The sequence below is a fragment of the Martes martes genome (assembly GCF_963455335.1).
Source record: "Martes martes genome assembly, chromosome: 9".
In the NCBI taxonomy this organism is placed as follows: Eukaryota; Metazoa; Chordata; class Mammalia; order Carnivora; family Mustelidae; genus Martes; species Martes martes.
The window spans coordinates 70,152,169-70,177,865 of NC_137896.1; the positions used below are offsets into that span (position 1 = coordinate 70,152,169).

Below are 25,697 nucleotides of genomic sequence, written 5' to 3' on the forward strand. Positions count from 1 at the left end.
CCCTCATCAAAAAAATGAGAAGTTTTATAATTAAATTAAAAAAATCCTTAGTCACACTGAAATGATAATGCAGAAATGTCTCCTTGTTTGACACATGTAGCAACTGACTAAGCTTGTTCAAATACAAAAAAGGACTATTAAACATGCAGCTGTACAGTTGGAATTTGCTACAGAATAATGTTTTTAGGAACAATGGATCAGCTTTAAAGAGGCTCAAGTAATTTTCCATGGAGAACAAAACTATTTAGTCTTTTACTTAAACATTACCCAAACACTGAACTATGAGTTAATGTGGACATATATATTTAATGTTTTATATTTTTATATAAATCATAATTTCATCAAGGAAGTTTTCTACAATAATACTCAATTCCCTTTATTTAAATTACTTATTATCTGTTGCTTGGCAATTTACTTCAGTTTGAAGATCACTCCTTTTCTAAAGAATACTGCTAATGTTCTTTCAAAAAACTCACTATCCAAGAAGATTCTTTTCACTGAGAGGCATTAACTCCTAGTCCTTTATTCCACATTCAGAAGCAGAGCTACTCCTCAAATTCATTTCTATTTCAAGAATATGGGAAAATGTTAGAGCAGCATAGTAATACATACAGCAATTTCAACAGAATTTATATTTCATTTCCTAGTGTTATTTCAAATATATTTGAGACTTTATTGAGCAACATGATATTATACACCATTTATATCAATGTTGAAATAATCTGCATTATTTGCTTAAAATTTTAGGAGTATTTAAACATCCCTGTGGGGCAGATACAATTACAAATCAACATAAAATCAAAATAAGAAGACTACGGAACACAAAAGTGCAATGATTCTGTAATATCGCCTCTTTTTGTATTTTCAAAGTGATTATAATAAAAAAAATCACACAGGCAGATTAAGACATTTGTGATCTGTTAGTGATTCTGCATAGATTATATAATTTTTCATTTAATTTCTGTTTTAAAACTATTATACATATTTCCTAAAGATGGTTTATAATTTTTTATAGATAAATCATGGCATGATCTCTGTATAAGATCTAACTTCTAGAAAATATACAAGACACTTCTAATGGTAGTTTTGAATACCACCTCAGAAAGGATGGAAGTTAATAAATCTCAAAAGCATTCACATTCTTCATGCTACACTTTCTTACCTCTAAGGGAGCTCCACTATATTGTCAAATCAAGTTTTAAATAGGAATGTTGCAATTATGATTGAATAAAATTTATTACAATAGTTTATGGGCCTATCTTCTGAAAATCTTGTTAAAATTTTTCAAGGGATGCATGTGTGAGGAAAGAAGCACTCAGGCTTATTAGGCTGATTTTAAAGCTCCTGGAATGCAACTGGATTTAAAGAGAAAGAATAAAAACATGGAACATTTTACAGAATGGTTAAGGAAATGCAAAAGAAGTTGAAAAGATACTTATTAAAAAAAATTCAACCTCAGTTAACATGCATAATATAAATGATACTGATTTTGAAAGATGTCAGACCTGCAGGGTAACATCATCTTTATCGAGTGTATATTCACATGCTATTAAAATTATAGTCTAGAAAAACAGAAGCCATAGACAGAGCCAACCAACACTTGAAAAAATAGGCACTGATGATTACTTTTGAAATCTTAATCTATTTTACTTAAATAATGGAATAGAAATGTTTGGCAACTAAGCAACTAATGTTCAGCTTAGTATTTGTGAAAGTATCACAAATAGTAGGCTGAAGCCTGTTATTGGCCAACTTTGTGTTACCATGAATTGTTCTCTGAGACACAAATCTTAGTAACTTTAATAGATATCTGTAACCTCAGATGGGAAGTCTTTTTCTAAAACATCTGCCAGTCTGTAGAAATGTTCATTATTTTTACAGAATGTCTCTATTTCAAAATATTGCAACAAAATAAAATATGTAAAACACTTCTGAAATATAGACATTAGTTAAATGTTTATGCAAGTATGCTGTGATTATACAAGTTGAGAGAACATCAGCTTCCCTCTAAGAGTTCTTTGGTCTATCTAGAGATAGGTTTGTTTGGCAGCACACTGACTTATACATTTAAGCTCTTTAAAGATGAGAAGGTTGAAATATGTTTTAGTTTGTGGATTCTACAGGAAAAAAAAATGTGTAACTTTCTCAAAGAGATAATTTTGGAAAAACTTCAATAAATATTATTATTTTATTTAACAGACACAGAATATGACAAATATACTTACCAGTAATCATTCTGGAGTGCTGTTTACTTTCATTTCCAATGGCCAGTGGCTAATTTTTTAATTTAAAATTTTGCCTTTTATAGTCAATACTTTATTCTGTGTTCCTTATATAAGTCAAATCATTTGAAATTAAACTAATGAGATTGAGGTGATGTAATGCTAAACATTTCCAAAAGAAAATAGATCATTTTGATAAAAAAAATGGAAAAAATATCATGCACTGTGTTCTGAAACTGCAAAGAAATACTTTCTCATTTAAATAAAAGAAGCAGGATTGTATCATTTTTTCCATAAAGAACACTGCAATAAGTATTCTAAGTTTTAGATGGGATGCTCAAATCCATCCAAGTGTCGGAGCGAAGGCTGAAGGAGTTTCATATACTTAGAGGCTGATGGGGCTGCAAGTGCGTGTTCTCTATGAAAAGTGATACACAATCCAGAAATCAACCAATGCTCAGAAGTTCAACTTACCGTCTAAATTCGAGATGTACTCTATTAATACTAAGAAATAAAAGGCAAATGAGAATTGGAAAATAAAGTTGAAAGCACCCACCTTCCACATTGTTGTCTTCTGAAAGCACATGACAAGGAGGGAGAGAAAAGGAAAAACATTCATTAAGCAGCATGCAGACTGGACCTTTGCCTTTGCATGTCTTCCTCATGCAAGGCACCAAACACATCATGCAAGTGCTCCATCACTACCGTTCAAAGGGGAAAACAAAACCACGGGAAGCAGGTTCCCGCCTAGTGGCAGCATTTAAAAAATGTGAGTCAAAATTTTGATAATACTGTCATGTCCTGAGCAAGGAAATTTAATAAGTCTTTTACTGTCCTGTGTAAAATAAACATTATTCTTAATGTTGCTGATGTGGTTTTCCTAGGCAATTATTTTTAAAGCTTTATTTATTTATCTATTTACAATTCCAAAAAAATCTATTCCTAACTCTGATTTGGACTTGGATAAAATAAGGTCCATTGCCAAGAGCCATGAAATTTCACTTAAAGATATTCCACTTGTCCAAAATATGTAATCCATTTATGATCATGGCCTTTAAGTATTTCTAATACTTCAATTTCTTTCCTTTAATACAACATAAACCTATGTAACTAAAATTTGCGATATGACTTACATTAGTATGTTCATATTTCATTGCAAATAATGGTAGTTTATTGTAATTTGTAAAAAGGTTAAGTTTTAAAACTGCTGACTAGGAAAAGTAATCATTGCAAGGGAAATCCATTTGGGATGTGTCCATTAGGCAAAATTTATCATGATTCATTGATTTTGTCCTTCTGTTTAGGGTGGGAATAAGAATATAGTTAATATAAGGACAGTATTTGGTGAATTTCCCTTTATGTTTCCATATAATCTACATTATATTTGCATTTCATATATTTGCATGTATTTCCATATGTGCACATATATACGTATATATACAAACACACACACAATACAAGCAGATTTTGCATGTACTTCCTACACGTAAACAATGGAAGTGTATGGGATTTAAACTGTTTTTAGTAACTACTAAACAATTCAAGTACTATTGATATACAAGGCTTGGCATCCATGTAAGAAATGGAAGAGAGTGAGTGCTGTTTCTAGGACTAGGACAACAGCAAGGTTTCAGTACTTATCAAATGTTTTCAGTAATAAAATATAGCCATGTTGACATTTTTAGTCTCATTCTTTTATTTAATCAGCTGTAATTTTAAAAGTGGTTATTTGATCAAAATCATTTATAAAGAACAAAACAATAGCAAGTGTAGAAATTTTGAGAAAAACCACTTACATATGTGCCATTTCATAAGGTTCAACAGAACTCTTTTTAATTGTTAAAGTTACTAATGAATTAAAAATCATCAATTTTGTTTAAAATATATTAGCTGGAAAATGAAATATCAACATAGGCACATTTACTGACCAGGTCCTAACACATAATAAAAAATAGCTAGTAGATAAATGTGGACAATAACACCTATATAAAATACTTAGTTTGCCAGAGTTTATTTTAAAAGATATAACCAAAAAAGACAAATATTTGATATGTGATATTCATTTCCTGATTGGTTTGGTTTCTAATCTGCTAAATAAGGAATTAAGAATGAATTTGCTATTTTTCAATGGCAACTCTGAAACGACAGGGACACAAATACTAAAGATTTATTTCACCAAATTGAAAGTACCCAAAGTAGAGATTATTTTAATGTTTAAGACACACTTTTGTTTTATGTTAACCACCCTTTGAAATTCTACTGCTCGTTTAAGATGCTTGCTTAAAAAAATAAAATTGTTTCATATATAGGATAGAACAACAAAATCAGGGAGTTTAGAGGAGAGACAACTATCAAAATGGTCTATCATTTACTACGGCTCTACTTAATTTCTGTAAACAAAAACTGGCAAACATGATTGTGAGTAGCACAGTCTCAGGAAAATGATTTTTTGGTAAAGTTTTGCATGAAAATCTAACAGTAAACAAAAAATGAAAAACAAAGTAAAACAGGCCCAGGCTCCACACCAATTTGTATAAATGTGCTAATAAGTAAGATAAGGAAAGGAAGTTGTGCTATCATAAAATCAAGGTCATTGATTCTGATCCCCTGAGAGTTCTCTTCTTTCACTGTTAACCAAGACACAGGGCCAAGGAGGCGCACTGATCTTGCCCTGCCACCCAGCCTATTTCTGAGTTTTTATTCACAGAGAGAACCAGCTAACCAAGGGGACCCCTTGTATGCAAATCCAAGGCATGCCCAGTCTGTAAACAAATCCTGATTTGACCAAGTTCAGAAAAATGGGTTGTCTCAGAAGACTTAGATTAAAAAAAGTAATAATCAGAAGCGCCTGACTGGCTCAGTCGGTAGAGTATGAGACTCTTAATCTCAGGTTTGTGAATTCAAGGCCCATGTGGGGCATGGAGCATACGTAAAAAACAAATTTAAAAATTAAAATAAATAAATAAATAAAGTACTAGAATAAAAGGAAGGATAATATATTAATTCATATTTTAAAAATTGAAGGAAAAAAAGAAGAAAACTGGCTTGGAACAGACTTTATTGACTTACCATATATTTTCAGACTCAATCTTAGACTTAAAAAAAAAAAAAAAAATTCCCTTAATGTGTATCATTCTATTCTACCTCTTTAGTATCTATTTGTTTGTTTTAGTTAATTTAAAATCTGTTAACCTAGGGGCGCCTGGATGGCTCAGTCAGTTAAGCATCCGACTCGATTTTGGCTCAGGTCATAATTTCGGGGTTCTAAGATCAAGCTCCACATCTGCCTTTAGCAGGGAGTCTGCTGGAGAGTCTGGAGATTCTCTCTCTCCCTCTGCCCCTTCCTCCACTCGCTCACTTGAATGCTCTCTCTCAAAAATAAATAAATAAATACATTAGAAAAAAAAATACAAATCTGGTTAACCTAAAGATGATCCCTACATTACTGCATAATTCGCACATAATTATAAATAGCAAGGAGTGTGCTAGAGATTCTTTCTCTCCCTCTGCCTCTCCCCCTACTTGCTCATTCACATGTTCCCTCTCTCTAAAAAATAAATTTGAAAAATTATTTTTTTTAATTTGGTTAACCTAAAGATCCCTACATTGTTTTTCATGGTTTGGACATAATTATAAATGGTGGTACTCCAGGAGTACCATCATTCTCCAGGAGTTTTTCTTTTCTCTTTCCTTTCTACTTGGTTTTTGAAGTAAAAGAATATTGAGTTTAAAAAGAATGGTTTTCCTCATAACATCCACTTTAGCTTTCTCTTCATAGATTTTTTGCAATCAAATAGTATTTTGAATTTTAAGAACAGAGAGGGGGCAAAATTTGGCATGCCAAAGTGTAAAGATAAAGCATTGTATTTTGCTTTAGTGTAAGGTAGAAAGCAGCCCATCCAGCCTTACCTGTGGACATTGCCAAGCTAGGGAAAAACTCTCAGTTTGTAGAAAACCCTGGCTTCTTTATTCTGCTGACTAATCCTGCTGTGTACATGAAGGGAGTCTTAGTAATCAACTTTACTATGATGATCATGCTGCCTGTAAAGATCATACTCATTTTTTTCTTTTCATTGTGAAAATAAGGAATAAAAGCATGAAAAAGATACCTTAAATTTTCTTTTTCTTTCAGATAAGACACGTTTCCCTCACAAAAATGAGAACAGGCACCAGAATATCAGTCATGTTATGAATAATTTGTGTGCTGTTGACATGAAGGGAAGCTGCACACTGTTAAACAGCACATTCTTGAATTACTTCCAAAGAGCATCTCCACAAAAAATTTTCCTTGGGCCCCCAGCTTAAAAGAATGCAAGGACAGTAAGTTTAATTTATCATGAGTGTTCTTTGCACATTTTAATTACATACTTCCAAGAAAAGAAAAATGAGTAAGGAAACAAATGTACTTGCTTCAATATAAAGCAAATCAGGAATTTAATCATGACCAGTGGATAAATTAAAAGGAGATATAAAATACCACAGGTAACTCCTTTTTGCATAATCAACATTTAAGTTTAGCAATATGAAAGGATTCATCTAAATCTACAAGCAAGAGGCAACTTGCGTGCTGCATCTTATATTCAAAAATTGGCTGAAAGGGATCTGTCACCACTTGGCCATTCCTTCTCTCTTTTGGCTTCCTTCCTTCTCTGCTAGTTGCCTGTGACCAGCTCCCTTTATTTTTCTTTGGTTCCCTCTCTCCTTCATCAAAACTGCCTCTCCTGCAGGTGACTTCCCACCCAGATCTATGCCATCCAAAGTGGGGTACATAGCAATGAAATTCGCATTGGTACAGGCCAGCAGAAGGAGGAATACAGAGTAAGATTTTATTTCCTTCTTATATACATTGAGCTTGCTAGCGTCTATCCTTGCCTTTCCAGCCCCTCACATTATTTTCAAGACTTTATCCCTCATTTGGGGGCTTAAATGCCAGTCTAGCAGAGTCTGGTTCCCATAGCGGCACCAGATGGAGTTTAGCTTTATTTTATTTTTCTTTTGGTGTTAACAGTGAAAGCCTTTAGAAAGCCTCAATCATCCAGGAATATTTCAAGGACTGGAAAATGGAAGAAAGCATTGAAACTGTGGATCTGTGCAACAGTCAGCTGGAAGAAGAGAAATGCTGGCCAGAACCAAGAGAAAATTCAAACAACAAATGAAGCAAAAAGGTCTATTACAAAGGTTTATGGAAGGAAAGAAACAGCCGGACAGGGATGGCTAGTTCAAAAAAAAAAATTTTTAACAGGTGCTCTCAGCCACTTGTTTTAAATCTACCTAAATGACATTCCCACAGAGTCTGCTGGAATCCCAGTCTTAGGGCATGAGGGGAGCCAACTAGAATAGCTAATACTGTTTTTGTCTCTCTTCACTATTCAGGAGTAAAAGAAGAGGTATCTCTAAACCAACTTGCAGCAGCAGGTACATTCCTGGCATCACACTTGGAATCATAAAAACATTTTGAGCAACATCATTGAGCAATATCCAACTATATTTTTGGTAAAAAAAAACAAAACAAAACCAAACAAACAAAAAAACTATGATTCAAGTATATTATGGAATTAATGAGTCTTTTGCAAAGTGGTCTGAGAAGTTTATCTTGCCTGAAAGTGTTGTTTCTGTTAGAAAATGTGATATGTGTTTCAACTTATTTATTCGAAGAACTTTTACAATTGTACTTTCCCAAGTTGCAGACTGCCTTTGTTTCTGCATCACATAGGTGGCAATTTTGTTACAAAGTTCATGGCATTCAATTCAAAAACGCTCCATCTTGTTAAAAGGGGAGGGCAGGAGAACAGGAAGGAGGAAAAATGGATGAGAGAGAGGACAGATAATTGTATGGAAGATTCTCCTGGTACGCAAGCTGTTCAATGCACCTGATGAAATTTAACAGCTATTAGTCAACATATTAAAATATATACAGAATGGCTCACACAAACTATACTGAACAAAATTTCAAACTTTATTTTCATGGGGGACTATGACAAAGATTTTGTTTCGCTTTTACAGCTTCAAGTCTTCCCTACAAATGTTAACTTTGAGTTAACATTGTTACATTAATTTCAATAACTGGACTTACAAAAGGAACATTATATGAGTGACCATAAAAACTGTGACAATAACGGTCTACCCTGTTTCTGCTCATGTCACGCATTTTGGTTGTTTTTTTGCTTACTTAGAAATAAACATTTCCTAATATGAAATTGACAGATAAAACTGAGCAGAATGTTAGCACGCATTTTCCCACCCAAACTCAATCACCGCTATACAACTTCAAAGAAACCTGGTTGAGGTAAGGAGTGCTTCCTTTCTAAAAGTCTGAAGTCGTCGTATTTGAGAAAGCAGAGCAGGAAAGTTCTTGCATTAAAGTTGGGAGAATAAATTTAAATACACCCCTATCTAACTATCCAACTTACCACCATTTCTCAGATATGACTTTTCTTATGAACAAATGAATGGGTGATATCCTCTAGGTGTATGGTACCAGAAAAGAATACTCTACAGACTGTCCTATGTTCTCTGACAGTAAAATGGAGAGTAGGTGAACTTCTACTGAAGACCACCTTCATTTGAAGGCCCTTCATTTGACAGAACTAGCACAGGCTAGATTTATACAAATTTTTTCACGAATTATTTTATTGTAGAGAATTTTCAAGTAAACTTCCAAATACTTTTGATTTTATCAATCTATATTTAGTTTCTTAGAGCAGTCCAACACAAATCTACTTAATTTCTCTGAGAAAAGGCAAACATATTTTAAGTATGGGGGCCATTGCATGAAAATAGGACTAAGTCAACAATAATGTAAAAAAAAAAAATCTAAATTCAGAGTTAAATAAATTATATTTGTATACACTGAATAGAAAAAGGTTCATATAAAACTGACTTGTCAATTATATATTTTTATATTTAAGGAAAATGGAATTTTACTTCAAGATAATATTTCATATGGTCTTTAATTCAATGGGCCTTTGCATATGTAACAAATAGTCTAGAAGAAAAAAATGATTTGGCTATTAAAGGATCTATCAATTCTTCAGGGCTTTTAGTTTTCATTTTCTTTAGTATTTAAAACACTGTACATTAATTATACTTAAATTTTAAAAACTCCAAGACATTTATATATGTTATAATTCATGGCTAATTTAATTTTAAACTTTTATAGAAGTCACTGAAAATCATTTTAAAGGAAATGGACTGTTTTTGTTTGTTTTTCTAAATAAATGAGATAGTATGCAAAATTTTCTAGGAGTTTCCTGGGGTTGACTAAAATATTACTATAATGAACCAAATATCTAGCTATTTTTTCAACTCTAGTGCATTCCAACCTGAGGATGATTGCTACAAAGAATTCTGCTTCTCCAAAGCCTGAAATCATTTAGTCCAATAACACTTGATGTTGAAACATGAAATTACTGTTTTCAGATCAAAACTGGTCAAACAGCAATAGTTTAATATGGTTGAATCTAATATTTCTAAGTTGATGTTCTTCTCTGCCTCCTAAATACCATGTAGTAATATCAAGTTAAACTAAAACACTATTGAATTCCTGAGAATCAATCCAGGGTAGTTACCCTTCTGGCAAGAGTAAGCACAGCGTAACATATGGAGTTGTTGAGTCACTATGCTGTAAACCTGAAACTGATGTAGCATTATGTGTCAACTATACTTCCATCCATCCATCCATCCATCAATCAACAGCACTGATTTAAAAAAAAAAAAAAAGGAAGCAGAAAACAGATTGAATGTAATTTTTATAAAATATTTCATAAAATGTTATGAAGATCTCAAGAAACTTGTTCCAAATGTTGAAGAGAAATAAGAAATAATATACTAATACTTAGGTAATCTTACCACTTTAAATGTACTTGCATAAATATTGTCTTATATAATCTTTATATTATCTCATCAGTTAACTCGTTATGGTTAGTGACTTGTCCAAGATACCCAAGTAAAAACTAGAAAGTGCTAAGAGTTTGTTTGAGGTCTCCTTGTCTAAGTTTGTGTAGATTTCAAAAACTTTTGAAAAGAAAATGAACACAAGGAATTTGAGTAATACAGGGTAATGCTGGCATGTCTACTAAACCTGTGTTGTGTTTCTGGAACTATTACCAAAATGTATCAATTACCATGAATTTTTTAAAAGCAACATAATAAAGGAGTAAGAAGACTGTATTTATGATTTCTTTGACCCTTTTGTAAGAAAACAGAAATATTTTATGGAAAATATTTCCTTCTTAATTGCATTTGTGTGTTGATTCTGTAAGGTCAAGAAAATGTAATATTGTTTACTTTCCTTTATTGAAGAAAACAAAAATGTCCTAGGACTCTTCTCCCCTGTGCTTTTAAAATTATTTCCCAAAGGAAATAAACAAAAATAAAACAAAACAAAACAGATTTTTTTTTTTTTAAAGGCACATTTAGAGAATCTTTGTCCTACTTTCAAAGCAAAAAGCAGACCAGGTTAGTAAATGTGTTTACCTATGGGCATTCTAACTACGAGAAATAAGAGAAAAATTATCCATAAATTTCTTGCTGTCTTTAAAATGTAAAGGAAAGTGTTCATTTCATTCAGAGCACACAAAATTTTGCATCATTTTTTTAAATACATAAAATAAAAAGACACATTCCTAATCAAATATTTTGGGAGGTTAGGTAATGTATGCATTTGCCTGATAGAGTATATTCGCCCTCTCATTTTAGTCGTAAAATGCAAATTTGATAAGATACTACTTTTATTCCTTTTACATATATGCTGTATGGTAAACCTCCTGGGGACTGAGGAGCAAGTTCTAATTTAAAATTTGAATCAATACAAGTAGGAAGAAAAACTAAATGGATTGTCACAACTCCTATCTTCTTTAAAAAATAGAATCAAATAAAATAACTTTATGTTAAAGGCTAAGAAGAAAATCGTTGATAGGCACAACCAATTCTATATTTTTAAAGATTTCGTATATGCAGCTATTTGTCTTAATATCTAGTACTCAGGCCTCTATGAATGCAAGCCCATGCTGCAGAGGGAGCCATGAGCTTGAACAATCCACCCTTTATCTGCTGATTTACTGACCTGTAAAATCAAATCACCACAAATAGAAGCCTTTCAGGTAGACTTGTAATTCCCCATCTTATTCTTCCCTAAAATGTCCATTCGCTGCTTAAGAAAACATGTTGAAATATGAAGAGATTTCTTTTTTGGACTCTTGTAAAACATACTGAAATGTTAATTCCATCATACAAAACAGTTCAGTTTATTTTATTTTATTTTATTTATTTTATTTTGAAATATAAGCTTGGTTTTCTACACTTTTTTTTTTTTAAGATTTTACTTATTTATTTTACAGACAGAGATCACAAGTAGGCAGAGAGGCAGGCAGAGAGAGGAAGGGAAGCAGGCTCCCCCCTGAGCAGAGAGCCCGACGGACACGGGGCTCAATCCCAGGACCCTGAGATCATGATCTGAGCCGAAGGCAGAGGCTTAAACCACTGAGCCACCCAGGTGCTCCAGTTCATTTTATCTTTTAAAATGAAACTATATGAATGTGATATAACTATTTCTTGACAGTAGTATAAAGTGCTTTCTGATTATTGGAAAGTCTGAATTCTTTTGACCCAAACAACTTCCAAACTGAAGATTTAATTTTCAAAATAATCTCATCAGGTTATAAATCATTACACATTACTTTAAAATGTGTGGCAATACCACGATATTGCAACCACTTCATAAGCTCTACTCTAAAGGTTATACAAGCAGCTGTGCCATCTCTCTGACAATGTACACATACTCATTTAGTCTGTTCCTTCATAAACAAATTCAAACTTTCATATTTTTCTCAAAAGAAATATTTTCCTACAACAGTTAATGTAGGTAGGATTGCCTGGGTGGCTCAGTCGGTTAAGCGTCTGCCTTCAGCTTCAGTCATGATTTCAGAGTCCTGGGATGGAGCCCCACATCAGACTCCCTGCTTAGCAGGGAGCGTGCTTCTCCCTTTCCCTGTGCCCCTCCAACTGCTTATGCTCTCTCTCTCTCTCAAATAAATGTCTTTTTAAAAAGAAAGAAAAAAGTTAATGTGGGTAGAATAAGAAACTATTTACAATAAATACTTTGTAGTATCATCAGTAATAACACAACTACTATTTTACTCCACTGGAAATACATTTTTCTATTGATAATAAGCATTAAATAAATTATAAATTTATCTATCTTTACCTCTCTTTTATTTAATTTTACATGTTTGTCCATGTTAGAGAAAAAAAGCATTTTCTAACTCCACTGTCCAGTATGTTAGCCATCAGACTTGTATTCCTACTTACATGTGAATTAAAATTAATTACGATTAAATAAAATAAAAAATTTAGTTTCTAAGTTGCAATAGCCAAATTCCACATTCTTGCAGTCATATGTGGTCACTGGCTACCATACTGGACATCAAAGATTATGAACATTTCTATCATTGAAGGAAGTCCTTTTGGACAGTATTGGTAAAGGTTTTAAGTAAGTTATCACTTCTCTGGTAATATCTTTCAACATGAAGTTGTTACATAATATATATGCAATTGCTATTTTTGTTTACAAAAAGAAATAGTTTAAATACATAATAATATTTTTAAAGAGACACCTAAATTGATATTAGATATGGTCACTGAATTTGTACATGGAGAAGAATTGTATATTCCCATTCTAACTTTAAAATAAAAACAAAAGTTGGGAAATAACTCCAATAAAGTTTTTGCTTCATTCTAAAATGTCTTTGAATAATATAAGCTCTAGACAATTATTACTCTTTTCACCGTAAGTCTTTTTTCTTAAGCCTCACAGATAATGAGAAAATGCTAAAAATATGTTTTGATTTGTAAGTGAAATTAAACAAGCAATCAAATAACTTTTCTGTTGATTTCTCCCCATTTCTCTCAGTATTCTCCAGTAGGTCACTTAATATTATCTGTCACAGACTTTGTGTGTAAACTATACAATAGTTTAATAGTAACAGCAGTTTTTAGATTAGTAAAAAAGTACCCTCCATCCCACAATCTTGTATAATAAGTTATCTTACATTGTAATAAGTCAAAGATTTCCCTTTCTATAAAATAGGCCTCTTACTGAATAATACCCTATGGGAAAATAAACCAAATGGGCAAACAAAGGGATCAACTCTTCTGCAACACTAAAATACAACAGGAAAGAAGTAGAAGAGAATAAAAAGAGCAGCTCAAACTTCTAGTTAATTCTTTAAATGTCCAAGATCCTGTTAAGGGATAATACATGATAACAAATGCATCACTGAGTAAGCAAATAAAAACTGTGCGTAGGACAAGTAGAAAAATAACTCCTGACTATGGAATCATTAACTGTGGACTAGTAAAAGAAAAAAAAAGTGACAGAAAGATCCAGGAGATGAAATAAACTTAACTGTTTTATCAAAAATGAGTAAGATGCACAAAACAAATTTAGAGTAGACCTAGATAAAGTCTATTCACAGTATTTAGAAAATGTAGGCCTGCTTTTAAAGTTGAACATTGCTTACTTTATTATCAAAAGTGCCATTTTTCATTACTGGTTAGTGACATCCAAACTCTACTTTTAAAAAGTAAGGGGAATGAGGCAATATAAGAATAAAAACAAAAATATATTTACAGCCTCAACACCTTAATGAACTAGGTCTCCCAAAAAGCTGTTGTCTGGTAAGCGAACTAAGTTTTGAGAAGGACAGCTGATTTCTATAGATTACTGAGGTCATCTCACATCTTAGTCCAATCCTGGCATTAGGTGGCTTGAAATAGATATGCGACATAACCATATATTCATCTTATTATCAGAGAAGAAAATATATGTTGCAAACCAGAGGCAGCATCCTGATTTAGTACTTATTATGGACTGAATATTTGTATGCTCCCAAAATTCTTATGCTAAAGCCCTACTTCTCAGTATGATGATATTAGGAATTGGAGCCTTTGGGAGGTAATTAGGGTTACAGGAGGTTATCATGGTAGAGCCCCCATGAATGGTATCACTGCCTTTATGAGTCCTGAGAGAGCTTGTTTCCCCTCTCTGCTCTCTGCCATATAAAGATACACTAAGAAGTCTACACCCTACAACCAGAGCTTGACTATGTTGGCACACTGATCTCAGATTTGCAATCTCCAGAACTGTGAGAAATAAATTTCTGGTTTTTGTAAGCCACCCAATGGATGATACTTAGTTACAGCAGTCTCAACAAAGACAGTACTACTTCAGATCTTGTATTACTAGAGAAAACTCACTGGCACCTGAAAGCATAGGACACAAAAAGTTAATAAATTTCTGATGTTATTACAATAACTGAGGGGGAAAAAACTAGTTGCACTACATGTACAGTATGTGGAATGGGAAATATCTGCTAGCAAATATAGCTCATGGCAGTACCTAGTAGCTTAGGACATGTGTACGTTACAGCCATCTGAAGTAAATTATGTTCAAAATGTGCAGTGTTGCAAGTAATACTCAACCTATGGGGAAAACATGATGGAAAAAGAGTAGAAAAGCCACTATTTTTTTTAAAACATTGAATAGGGGCTCCTGGGTGGCTCAGTTGGTTAAGCTTCCCACTCTTGATTTTGGCTCAAGTTACAATCTCTAGGTTATGAGACAGAGCCCTGCATTGGGCTCCACACTGGGCATGGAGCCTGCTTCAGATTCTCTCTCCCTCTGCCCCCGCCACCATTCTCTCTAATTTAAAAAAAAAAAAAAAAAAAGGAAAGGAAAATTAAAATACTGAATAGACGACTCCATCTTTTTTTTGTTTTTAAATTAATATGATTCTCCTAGAGTAGTTTGGGAACTATTCTGAATGGAGATTGAGAGAATAAATTATAATTATACATAAATCTATCAATATAAGTAATGAAATCAACCACTTTAAAGTTTATAAACATGGGGATGCCTGGGTGGCTTTGTCCTTAAGTGTCTGCCTTTGGCTCAGGTCATGATTACAGAGTCCTGGGATTGAGCCCCGTCTCAGGCTCCTTGCTCAGCGGGAAACCTGCTTCTCCCTCTCCCACTACTCCTGCTTGTATTCCCTCTCTCGCTGTCTCTCTCTTTCTCTGTAAAATAAATAAATAACATCTTAAAAAATAAAGTTTATAAATATGAATAAAATATTCACAAAATGAGAGGAAAAATGACTTGAATGAATTGTCAGGGTCAACTAGTACAGTGAATCATTAAGAAACTAGAAATCCTTAGAGAATCTAGGCATTTCCTGACAATATGCAATACTTCAGTGTTTCATCTCATTCTTCCTAAAGAAGGAAATGGAAAGGACAGAGAGCCTGCAGTTAAAATCCTTTTTAGGCTCTTTCACAACAAATCAGTTTTAGGAATCTACATAGAATTTTTTAGAACATTTCTTTTCATTTACCCATGTGCTAAATGTCTAACTTGTTCCGTAGAGAGGCTGTGGCTCATAGCAGTAAAATAATGCAAAACCGCTTATTCAATAATGACAGACTGTAAAGTATTTCATGTATAGATAATGTCTACTTAATGACGTTAGCCATGACATTATTATAATTAATGCTTCCTTATACAAACTGTTGGTTGCTTAAGAGCAGTGTCTTTTTTCTTCCTCTTCCTTTGTTCAGCTGCTCGCCTGGTGTGTACACATAAGAGTTGTTTAATAAATGTGTTTTAATGAGTAATTAATTTCCATTCTTAATTTCCTGCTTAGCTTCTATGAAACTAGCAATGTGGGATGAAGATGATTAAGTTTCTTTTCATAGGCAAGATTTACTTGCCACAATAGGCTGAATTTAGTTACTATATTCTCATATTGGAAGTGAAGAACTTTAACAACTGGAAACATTTTTATTTGGGCAAGGTTAATCAAAGCGTTTTAGTATTAACTTCTATTAAAATATTATTCTGAGGCAGTTCAAGATTGATTAATCGGACATTTCCAAACTGATTCCTTTTTGCTGCAGAATAGAACAAACATCACTTAAATTCACAAAACCAGTTATATGATGTTATTAATTATCGAAATGATGTAGCCAAAGTCAGTTAAGAAAGTAACAAAATCCAATGGGGCATACATAATATCTGTTTTCTTGTCACTTTATACACAGTTCTTAGCACAACGTCTGGCACAGTGTAAACACTCAATAAACGTGACAGAGAAAAATAAAACTTGAAGGACTACATGGTAGAAATCAGCTCTTCTGACCCCAAATTATGTGCTCTTTCCTCTATATTATGGAAGTTTAGCAAATTAATCATAAGTACTCTAAAGGCTGATAGCATATTTGTAGGAAGCAAATAGTTTAAGTTAAAACAAAATAAAAATTGAAATGCAGATAATCCCACTAAAATAATGCCTTATTATAGAGCTGCTTTTTTTTTTTAAATCACCTTCTGTGAAATACTAGTATTGTTTCCTGCACATAATCTAATGTTTCATGGATACTTACAGTAACATATCAAAACACTCAAAGATTCTTAATTAAGATTATTTTTAGGATTTATTAATCATAATGGCATGTGTTAAGCTCACATATTTGTATTGGATAGAATGTGAATCTTTAGCATGGTTAGACTAGTGAATTTTAAGACAGTCTCAAATAAATTTGAGTTTTCTACTTGCCTTGAAAGCTTTATAAAATCAGAAAGGTAGTATATAAAATGGCATTCTCTGCATTTGGTCAAAACAATTACCTCAGGTTTCACTTAAATTGACCATCATGGTACTTGATGTTTAGTTACTAAACTAAATGCTCCATCCAATTAAAACAATTCAAAGCAGCTACATCAATTATGTACAGGAGAAGTATACAATTTAAAGTTATGTTTAGTCATTTCTAAATACTACCTTCAGGCATACTAGTCTGGTAAATGTGATAAACATCTTCTGGTTCTAATGGGATGTATGTTGATTAGAAGGCTTTTACATACTGTAGTTAACTTGGCAAAAATAACTGAATCATCCACTGTGTAGAATCATATAGTACTCAACTAAATTTTTAAGTGACTTTCCTGTGAAGACATTACTATCCAAGGCCTATCTTTAAACACAACACACTAATTATTTCCTATTTGTAGTTTAATCCCATTTATAGTCCCTGAAATTCTGACTGAATTTATCTTTTTACAAACAATGATCCCAAAGTGCAATGGTATTTAGAAATCTAGAGTTTTAGAGTTTTAAAACCGGAATGAATATTCTCTTGTTTAACCGATTTAAAAAAAATCAAACCAAAGGTCCACTTTTGTAACACATGATAAAACCTTGGTTAATTGGCCTCAGAGTCACAACTTTGAGTAAAACTCTAAAAGAAATGGTATTAATAACAACCAAAGTTGTTAACAAATCAGATCAAAGCTGCATACTTCTTAAACTGCCTAAAATAATCCAAATTGGCTATTTTTTTCACATGAAATTTAAATAAGAAATTAGAATTCTAATTTTCTTTCTAACAGATTCCTGTATTGAAAGTTTTGAAAAAGTGATAAAGAATAACCAATTAACTAAGCCCTCTACCAAGAAAAGAACACCTGGAAACACATCTATAATAACCTGCAAGTAAAATATTTAAAATTTGTCTGCATCAAGTACAGATGGAGTGCCCATATAATTGTTTTTATTTGGGTTTCTTTTTGTTTTTGTATTACATTTTACACATGAGAAAATGAGACCCTAGAGTGGATAAGCTACTAATACATAAATGTCATTAGCAACAAAACATACAGTCTAAGGACATTTCTGTGCTACTTTCTAAACCAGGACTGTCCAACAGAATCTTCTTTAAGAGTGAAAATGTTCTATAAAACCTAGGACTGGAATATGACCCTAACCAAGAGTAACCTCCACTGTGTAAGTAAGAGAATCATGTCTTAGGAAATATCCCACTATCTCCATAAAAATCTGAATGAGAAGCAATCATCTCAATAAAAATTCCTCTCTGTGAGGACTTCAGAGCAGCTCTGGAAAAATAAAAGAAGGCTCACTGTCTAGCTGAGATCAGTCTTCCACACAAAGTAAAGAATAATGCATTGTAAAATAACTCTCAGAAAATAACATATGCTGCAAAGACACTAAGAACATGTTAGAAAATAGTACAGAAAAGGAAATAATTTCCTATAGGTACCTTTCCTTATTCTTTGAAAGAACTCCTTAAAAGACAATGACATAAGAAGCAAATTTTATTTATGGAAGACCTTTTGGCATTTGACTTCTGACAAATGATGGAAGGAAGGAGGAAAGAGAAATTATGAACCACCTTGCATCTCTGGTAAAATCAAAATTGGCTTCAGCACTCAAAATATGCAGAACTTGGTTGTTTTTGTTCAAAGAGAATTAAAAAGAAACTCACAGATCTTATTTCAGAATTGATTTTTCACATGGCTAAAAGATAAAGCAGGATAATCTACTGCTATAAAACTGGGGTATGAAATTTACCCACCAATTGTTATGCACAACTAAAAGCACATCGTGGAAATTGAAAAAAAAAAAAAAAAAAAAAGGGAAGAGCTGATCCATTCTAGGCACTGGTTCAGAAATCATGGAGAATGGGCCTTGGACTCGTGGCTGAGGCACCATGTCAATGTGGAAGGAACACACAGCCAGACCCAAAGATTAGGAGTCCCAATCAGGCCCCATCACAAACCACTTTCTCATGTGGCACTAGGCATGTTATTTCATATCCTGAGTCCTAACTACCTCATATTTAAAATGAAAATAATAAAACCTACCTCATAGCATTAATGTAAGAATAAATTAGTAAGAGTCATATAAAATGTGTAGCATGCAGCTGATATACAGCTGACACTTAATTACTCCCCTACTTCAATTTAATCATTTCTTATGAGCAAGTAGGAAAAAAATATTTAAATTAAACCTAACTTTAATCTTAACATATTTAACAACAATTTTTTTATCCTATACTTCTATCCTGAAAAAGGAAATTGTACACAGAGTAACAGCAAGAATTTGAATGCCAACTGATTTTCAAAATGGTGCAGTATAATTAGGAAATACATGAGTCAAATTCCTGTTTATGCCTGCAATGTAAAGGCTAATCATTTGTTTGTTTTCTATAAGAAGGACTTGATTAAGGCCTCTAGCAGCAATAATTAAATAACCCTATGCATGAAGGACGCGGGCTCAGCTAGCATCACGGTGTGCTAACACCCGTAATTAATGCATAGGGGTGTGTGTAAATTAACAGATGAGTGTCATTTATACTAACAGTACAAAGGTAGGTTTCTTTTTGGGGGAACTACCTCCCTGTTTTCTGCTAACCATCACACAGTACAATATAAATAGCACTAACATCTGTATATAGCCTCTAGTTCAGACCATGGTCTGGATGTGCACTGGGCAAACTTTTCTAAAAAGGGCCAAATAGTGAATATTTTAGGATTTCCAGGCCATATGGTCTCTGCTGAAAATACTCAAGTCTGCCTTTGTAGTGTGAAAACAGTCACAAACAACACATAAACAAATGTATTACTATGTTCCAATAAAACTTTACTAAAAACAAAACAAAACAAACAAACCAAAAAAAAAAAAAAAAAAAAAAAAAAGCATTGGGCCAGATTTAGCCCAACGGTCTCTACGATTACAGGTCATAGTTTGCCTAACCCTGAACCACAGTTTGCTGACCCCTGACCTAGACCTTAACTCTCAGCTAGTACAATGTAACGTATTATCTTAATAAGGCATTATTTATACAACAGGTAAGGACAAGGGAGTATAAACCTGACATGAAAACTTGACAAGCTTTTGAATTTTTCTACGTTATTTTCTCAAACATAAATTACAAAAAAACAAAAACAGAAACAAAAACATGACAAGCTGAATTTACCACAAGTTTGTTGTAAAACTAAAGTGACTCACAATCTGAAAGCATTTTGAAAAAAAAAAAATGCTATGTATTTGTGAATCATTATCATCATCATTATTATTGTTGTTGATAGCTGTTCTTTTCAGCTCTGTTTCAAGACCCTTGGAAGTCACATCTACTCTGGGATAACCTCAGAGGATACAAATTACCTAAAACTCACTCAGAACTGGTCTAGAATTCTGCAATTTGAGAACGATCAGGTAGACTTCGGAGCCTATAGACTGCCACCAGGGCAAGGCTTCCTAAAGTCAGCCCCAAGGTGCATTTGTCATGACGTGTTTTTCAAGAAGTCCTTGACCAATACATTTGGAAAGAGTGCATATGACATTATAAACATGAGCATACTGTTACACTATGAACATTAGTATTAAAGAGATACTTGTCAAGGAGTCCTTGACAAATAAGTCTGGAACACTTACATTCCTCTGTCAGAGATTCACAGCATGTGACTGCACAGTGAAGATGCTAAGATGTCCTGCAATAAATAAAAACCTGTGTACCTTTGTCCAACCCAGTATTTCCAAAATTTGTTTCCATAGAAATTCTGTATTTTGTTGATGAAGCCTATTAACATAGTTCTCCAGAATAAACACTGGGAAAATCTGTCATAGAGATTATTTTGAATTATTATATTCCTTCAAACTAAGTGTGGGGAAACAGCCCCGCTATTCTCACATCTGACAGACAGTATGAAGGAAAAGACACTCACTTCCATTCCATTAGTGTAGCATTACATTGTGATTTTTATTTATAGCAATCAAATGGAGACCAGTCAAACTTGTAAGAGAACCTAAGCAGTATGAAAATTACACTCACCTCATTATACTTGGAAAAAGGGGGATGGAAAATAAATTGCAAACATCAAATACCTCTGATTTGAATTTTGAAAGTTAACAACAAATATATCCACTGAGATAATATCAAGTGATAGAGACTTAAAGAACTTTGTGCAGAAGGCACTGAAATCCATTAAAATCCAAATAATTCTTGATTTTGCTGAATGTGGCTTAAGCTGTCCAACAGGAAGAAAGGGATGGGGAAAAAATTGCATGGTTCATCAGTTTCCTTTACATGACTTCCTACTTATAGGATTTCTTCTGGAGGTTTTCTCATAGACTGCTTAATCAAAAAAGACAGTTCTGTTCTTCTGGCAAACCATTACTAGACAGTGATTTCCAAGTTATGATCGGTCTTTAATTTCCCAATGTTTCTTTCCTTTGAGATCAAAATTTTCTTCTACAACAAAGCTACACATTTTTGTCTAACATCAATTTGGGTACTAGAAAGCTGCAGCTGACTTCTGGAATTAAACATATAAATTAACTAAAACCAATTTCTATCTTTAAAAAAAAACCCTCAAGATATCCTATTTCTAGCATCTAGTATAACCCCTGACATACAGAGGGAACTCAACAAATATTTGGTGAATGAGTAAATAAAAAGATCAATCAGAGATACCAGCTACTTTAGCTCAAATATACAAGTACTATTATTTATAAATCATTTTTAATCAATAATTTAGAAATACTTTCTGAAACTGAATATCCAATAATTCAAGAGAACTGAAACACACAAAATGATAATCTGTTATTACAGTTACTCATTTCAACATCATAACTACTGTTTGCCCATGCACAGTAATGGAGAACTAAGGTACTTTGTGCTGGATAAGATAATAAATCCATCCATGATACAGAGACACTAGACAGAATAAACTTTTTATTATAATGCTTAGATTATATTGCAGAATCTATCTTAGTACTTTGAAGGATTAAAACCATCAGTACAAATTCAATGTCATAAAATTCTTTTACAAAGCAACAGAACAATCCTTCATTAAACGCTTAGGAGAATGTACACATCCAAATAGAGCCACTCATACAGAAGCTATGAAGGTTCCTCGCATTTCTAGTCAAATCTACATGTGTAGTATCTACTTAACAGTGTATTTCCTAAATTATTTTTTCACACTAGTGAAAAGGGAAAAAAATGTTTTTTTCATCACTCTCAGTATCAATCTAGGGTTGTGCAATCTGCAAAGTATTAATTTCCTTTATTCAGAGTGATAGCATGGTTCCATCCATCCTTTGTCATTTATGAAACACTAACTTTTCTCAAAATAAGTTAAAAATTCTTTTTCATGTAATTCTGGAGAATTATTCATTTTATTTTAAAATGAAACACACTTCCCGGAACATGCTTATAATGTATACACATCACATTTTCCTTCCGTGAAAAAGTAAGTCTTTGTCTCTAAGTGCACTTAAAATGATTTCCTGAGGTGACTTTTGTTTTCTTTTATCCATTAATACATGTACCTCTTAACATTTTCATATTGACAAAACTTTAAAACCATCATATGACTACTAACTATTATGGAAGAATTAATAAACACTTTCATGGCAATTTACAGAGATTCTAAATTTCACAAAACTAAGTTTGGTATCATTTCTAAATGTTTTTATGTGCTAATTGTTACTAATAACCAGATACCTCTTATAAATGAAAGAGCCAGATAACAAATTAAACCATAAAAAACATACTTCAACCAAATTGTGCAAGGAACACAATTATAATTAAAAGTATTTTAAAATTATAGTAAGTGCTCTTTCTTCAATTACGAGGATAAAACCCAACAGATGACTAATAATTCTGTACAAGTGTATTACATGCAGTGCCAGGAAATAAAATAGTGAGAATCAAAATTAAGAATACTGATAGGCAGGTTAATATTTTCCAAATTCTCTTTTCTCTTCTGAGTTTCACTGGTTGCTCTGGACTTACTTATTGAAGTCTGTCTCACTGGTTTATAATTCACTCAATTAAGAATTCTGATGATTGAAGAGGCACTTGATACATATTGTTCCTCAGGCCTCTCATGTAATAATAAAAATTAACAACTCTTTGAACTTCAGAGTGGCCAGACCATACACAACTCTCTCAATGGCAGTCACTGATTGAACACAGCTGCTTTTTCTCTGTGTCTCATAGTCAAGACACCCAACTGAATTATAGATTCAGAGTTCTATTTTTATAAGAATTAAGAGATAATTTACAATTAGGAACAATGAAAAGGACACCCATTCTCCTGAAGAGTTCCCAGAACACTGTGAATTTATTGAACAGGTACTTCCATGAATTCAAAAAGGCTTACCCACCAGTTTTAGATCTGCTGTTAGGGCGCACCAAGAAAACTGGCTGCAGAGACTGACAACCAGGCAGCAAAGGAAAAAGGCTGAGTCTATTTTATACACCCAAGGGAATAAACACACTTAACTGGTCCAGGGTTTGTTAATAAGTGGATTTATGCTTAGGACTATGTAAGCAGGACATGAGAAGAAACCTGAAAACACTTGGCTATTATCACTATCTTATTCAACTCATTAAAATTATATAAATGCATTTTTATTACATATGCTCATTTAACATATGAGGCTCAAATGAAAAGGAAAAAAATTCACTATTCAAACACAAAATACTGAGTTGAAATAAACACGATGAATGTGTGTTTGGTTTTAAATGTGTCTAATTTAGTCACTTACCTTTCATTTCAATTCTGATGTTTCCAGGGGTCAGAAAATGACATCAAGAAATAGACTTGGCTGAACAGTTTACACATACTCATACTGAAACATATCCTTTAAAAAAATCATTATTAATATAGTTCCACATTAAAAAAATCAAACTGGGAAATGCAAGGCATAGAGAAGGCCACAGTTCTCATCTCATAATTCCGTATTATCTCCAGAATAGAAAAAAAAAAAAAAAAGTCATTCTCACTCTCCTTCTTCCTTCTGTAATCCAGACATCCTTCAATGTTTTCCAATGGGAACACATTTCAGACAACAAGACATGGTGTGGTTGCATTCTTACTCAGGCCTTCATTCTCCTAAGTGCTTCTCACTGTTTCTGCAAGGAAAGAATCTTCTGATATCTTGGAAAAACTGGAAACTCAAAATAAAAACTTCCCTGGATAGCTTTTACTTGCAGAGCCAGCACTTGCCATGCACCAACGTATGCTAACCTTGCATTTCACAGATCAGATAGTCCCACAGATGAGTGAATCCAGAGCCACAAACAGGCTTTTCCTGCTATCACTTATGTCTGTCTCATCTATTTCTCTTTGAAGTATGTGTATACAAAGGAGATTCTGGAGAAAGCACAATTCATTTGCTACCTTATAAATAAGTAAGAGCAGCAGAGATTCATTAAAACAAGAACATGCAGGGAAATGCTAGTTACTTATGTGCTAAGCAGACTAACAATACTGGAACCGCCTCCTGGCCTAATGTTGAAAGCAACCTATAAATGCTTCCAACACTTTCCCACTCACTCTTTCTTTTCCCAAAGTAGTGGGAGAAAGTGGCTAGATTTATCCTTCTTTTCTGAAGTCTACAAATTTTCTAAAATGTGACAAGATATTAGCTTCATAAATAATTCAAACAGAAAAGCTATAAAGAAGGAAAAATGAAAATGAATGGGCCTTAAAATAGCAATAAAAATTAAAAGATAAATATTTATAAGCATGTGAAATTATATACCTTGTTCTCATTCATTTCTCAGAATATATATGTGGCAATTCAGGCTGGCTTTCACAGCAGAAATAACTCAGTGAATCTGAGTTCATGAGATTTTTTTTTTCTTCAAGAATAAAAGAAAGCAGATGAAAAGCAAATACCAACAATAAATTGAAGACTATGTACTATATACCTATAGCAGGGTTTCCTCGCCTTCAGTGTTATTGACTTTTTGGGTTGGATCTTTCTTTCTTGTAGGGGACTGTCCTATGAATTTTAGGACTTTAAGTAGCCTTCCTGGCATCAGCCACTAAATATCAGTAAAAATCTCCCCACCCCGCCACCCAAATCACTCCTAACTGGGAACCTGGGTTCCCATAAGAACCATAGGAAGGTGAAAGGCAAAGACTTTTTGGTAATAATAAGCACAAACATCAACTGCGCGCTGAGATTTATGCTAACAATGTTACACAGAGGATATGTTATTTAATGATTACAGACATAATAACTTTAGTTTTTAATTGTCATTTCCATTTTATAGTCAAAAAATCTGAATCTCCAAGATATGAAATAACTTGGCAGTTCTGGTTTATAATAAGTGATTCTCAAAAGCATGTAATGGGTTTGGAAAGCCAGCAAAACTGAATTCTTTTTTCACAGATACATACTAGAGGTCTGAAGTTTAAATAGGATGTCTGAGTTCTGATCTAAGTAAAAAAATACACAGACACACATATATATAATACACACATAAACTTTTTTTAAGTAAAGATTTAAATCCCTATATGTCAACAGTGGTACACCGAGTTAATTTATCAGATTTTATTAAACTACTCAATGACAACAGCTTATAATAAGGGTTGAGAAAACATAGGCTCAAAGCCCAGGATATTTCCCAGGAGATGCATCTTGAGGACATGGGGGCTAAAGAGGGATAAGATGAAAGAATGACTGAAGACAACCAGTGTCAGTGGTAGTAGATCTGAGTGAGGGGAGAAATTCGTACCTTAAAGGAAGACAAGAGAAAAATAAATTTTGCCTACCCCCTTATTTGTTTATGGCTATGGTTTTCAAAGGGGGTAATACT

At 33.2% G+C, this 25,697-nt stretch overlaps 1 protein-coding gene across 33 annotated transcripts in view; it reads right to left on the bottom strand.

Moving 5' to 3' along the window:
• Positions 1–25,697, bottom strand: part of NRXN1 (neurexin 1) — a gene marked incomplete at its 5' end in the record, with an annotated part of 1,159,071 nt that overhangs the window by 1,056,251 nt on the left and 77,123 nt on the right. For 20 of the 33 annotated variants that reach the window (XM_080814808.1, XM_080814839.1, XM_080814837.1 and 17 more), the window contains one exon: positions 2,779–2,796. The exons of the other annotated variants lie outside the window; for them this stretch is intronic. In XM_080814808.1, coding sequence (XP_080670934.1) covers positions 2,779–2,796 — 18 coding nt within the window. The remainder of the gene's footprint in view (positions 1–2,778; positions 2,797–25,697) is intronic. 33 annotated transcript variants of the gene reach the window in all.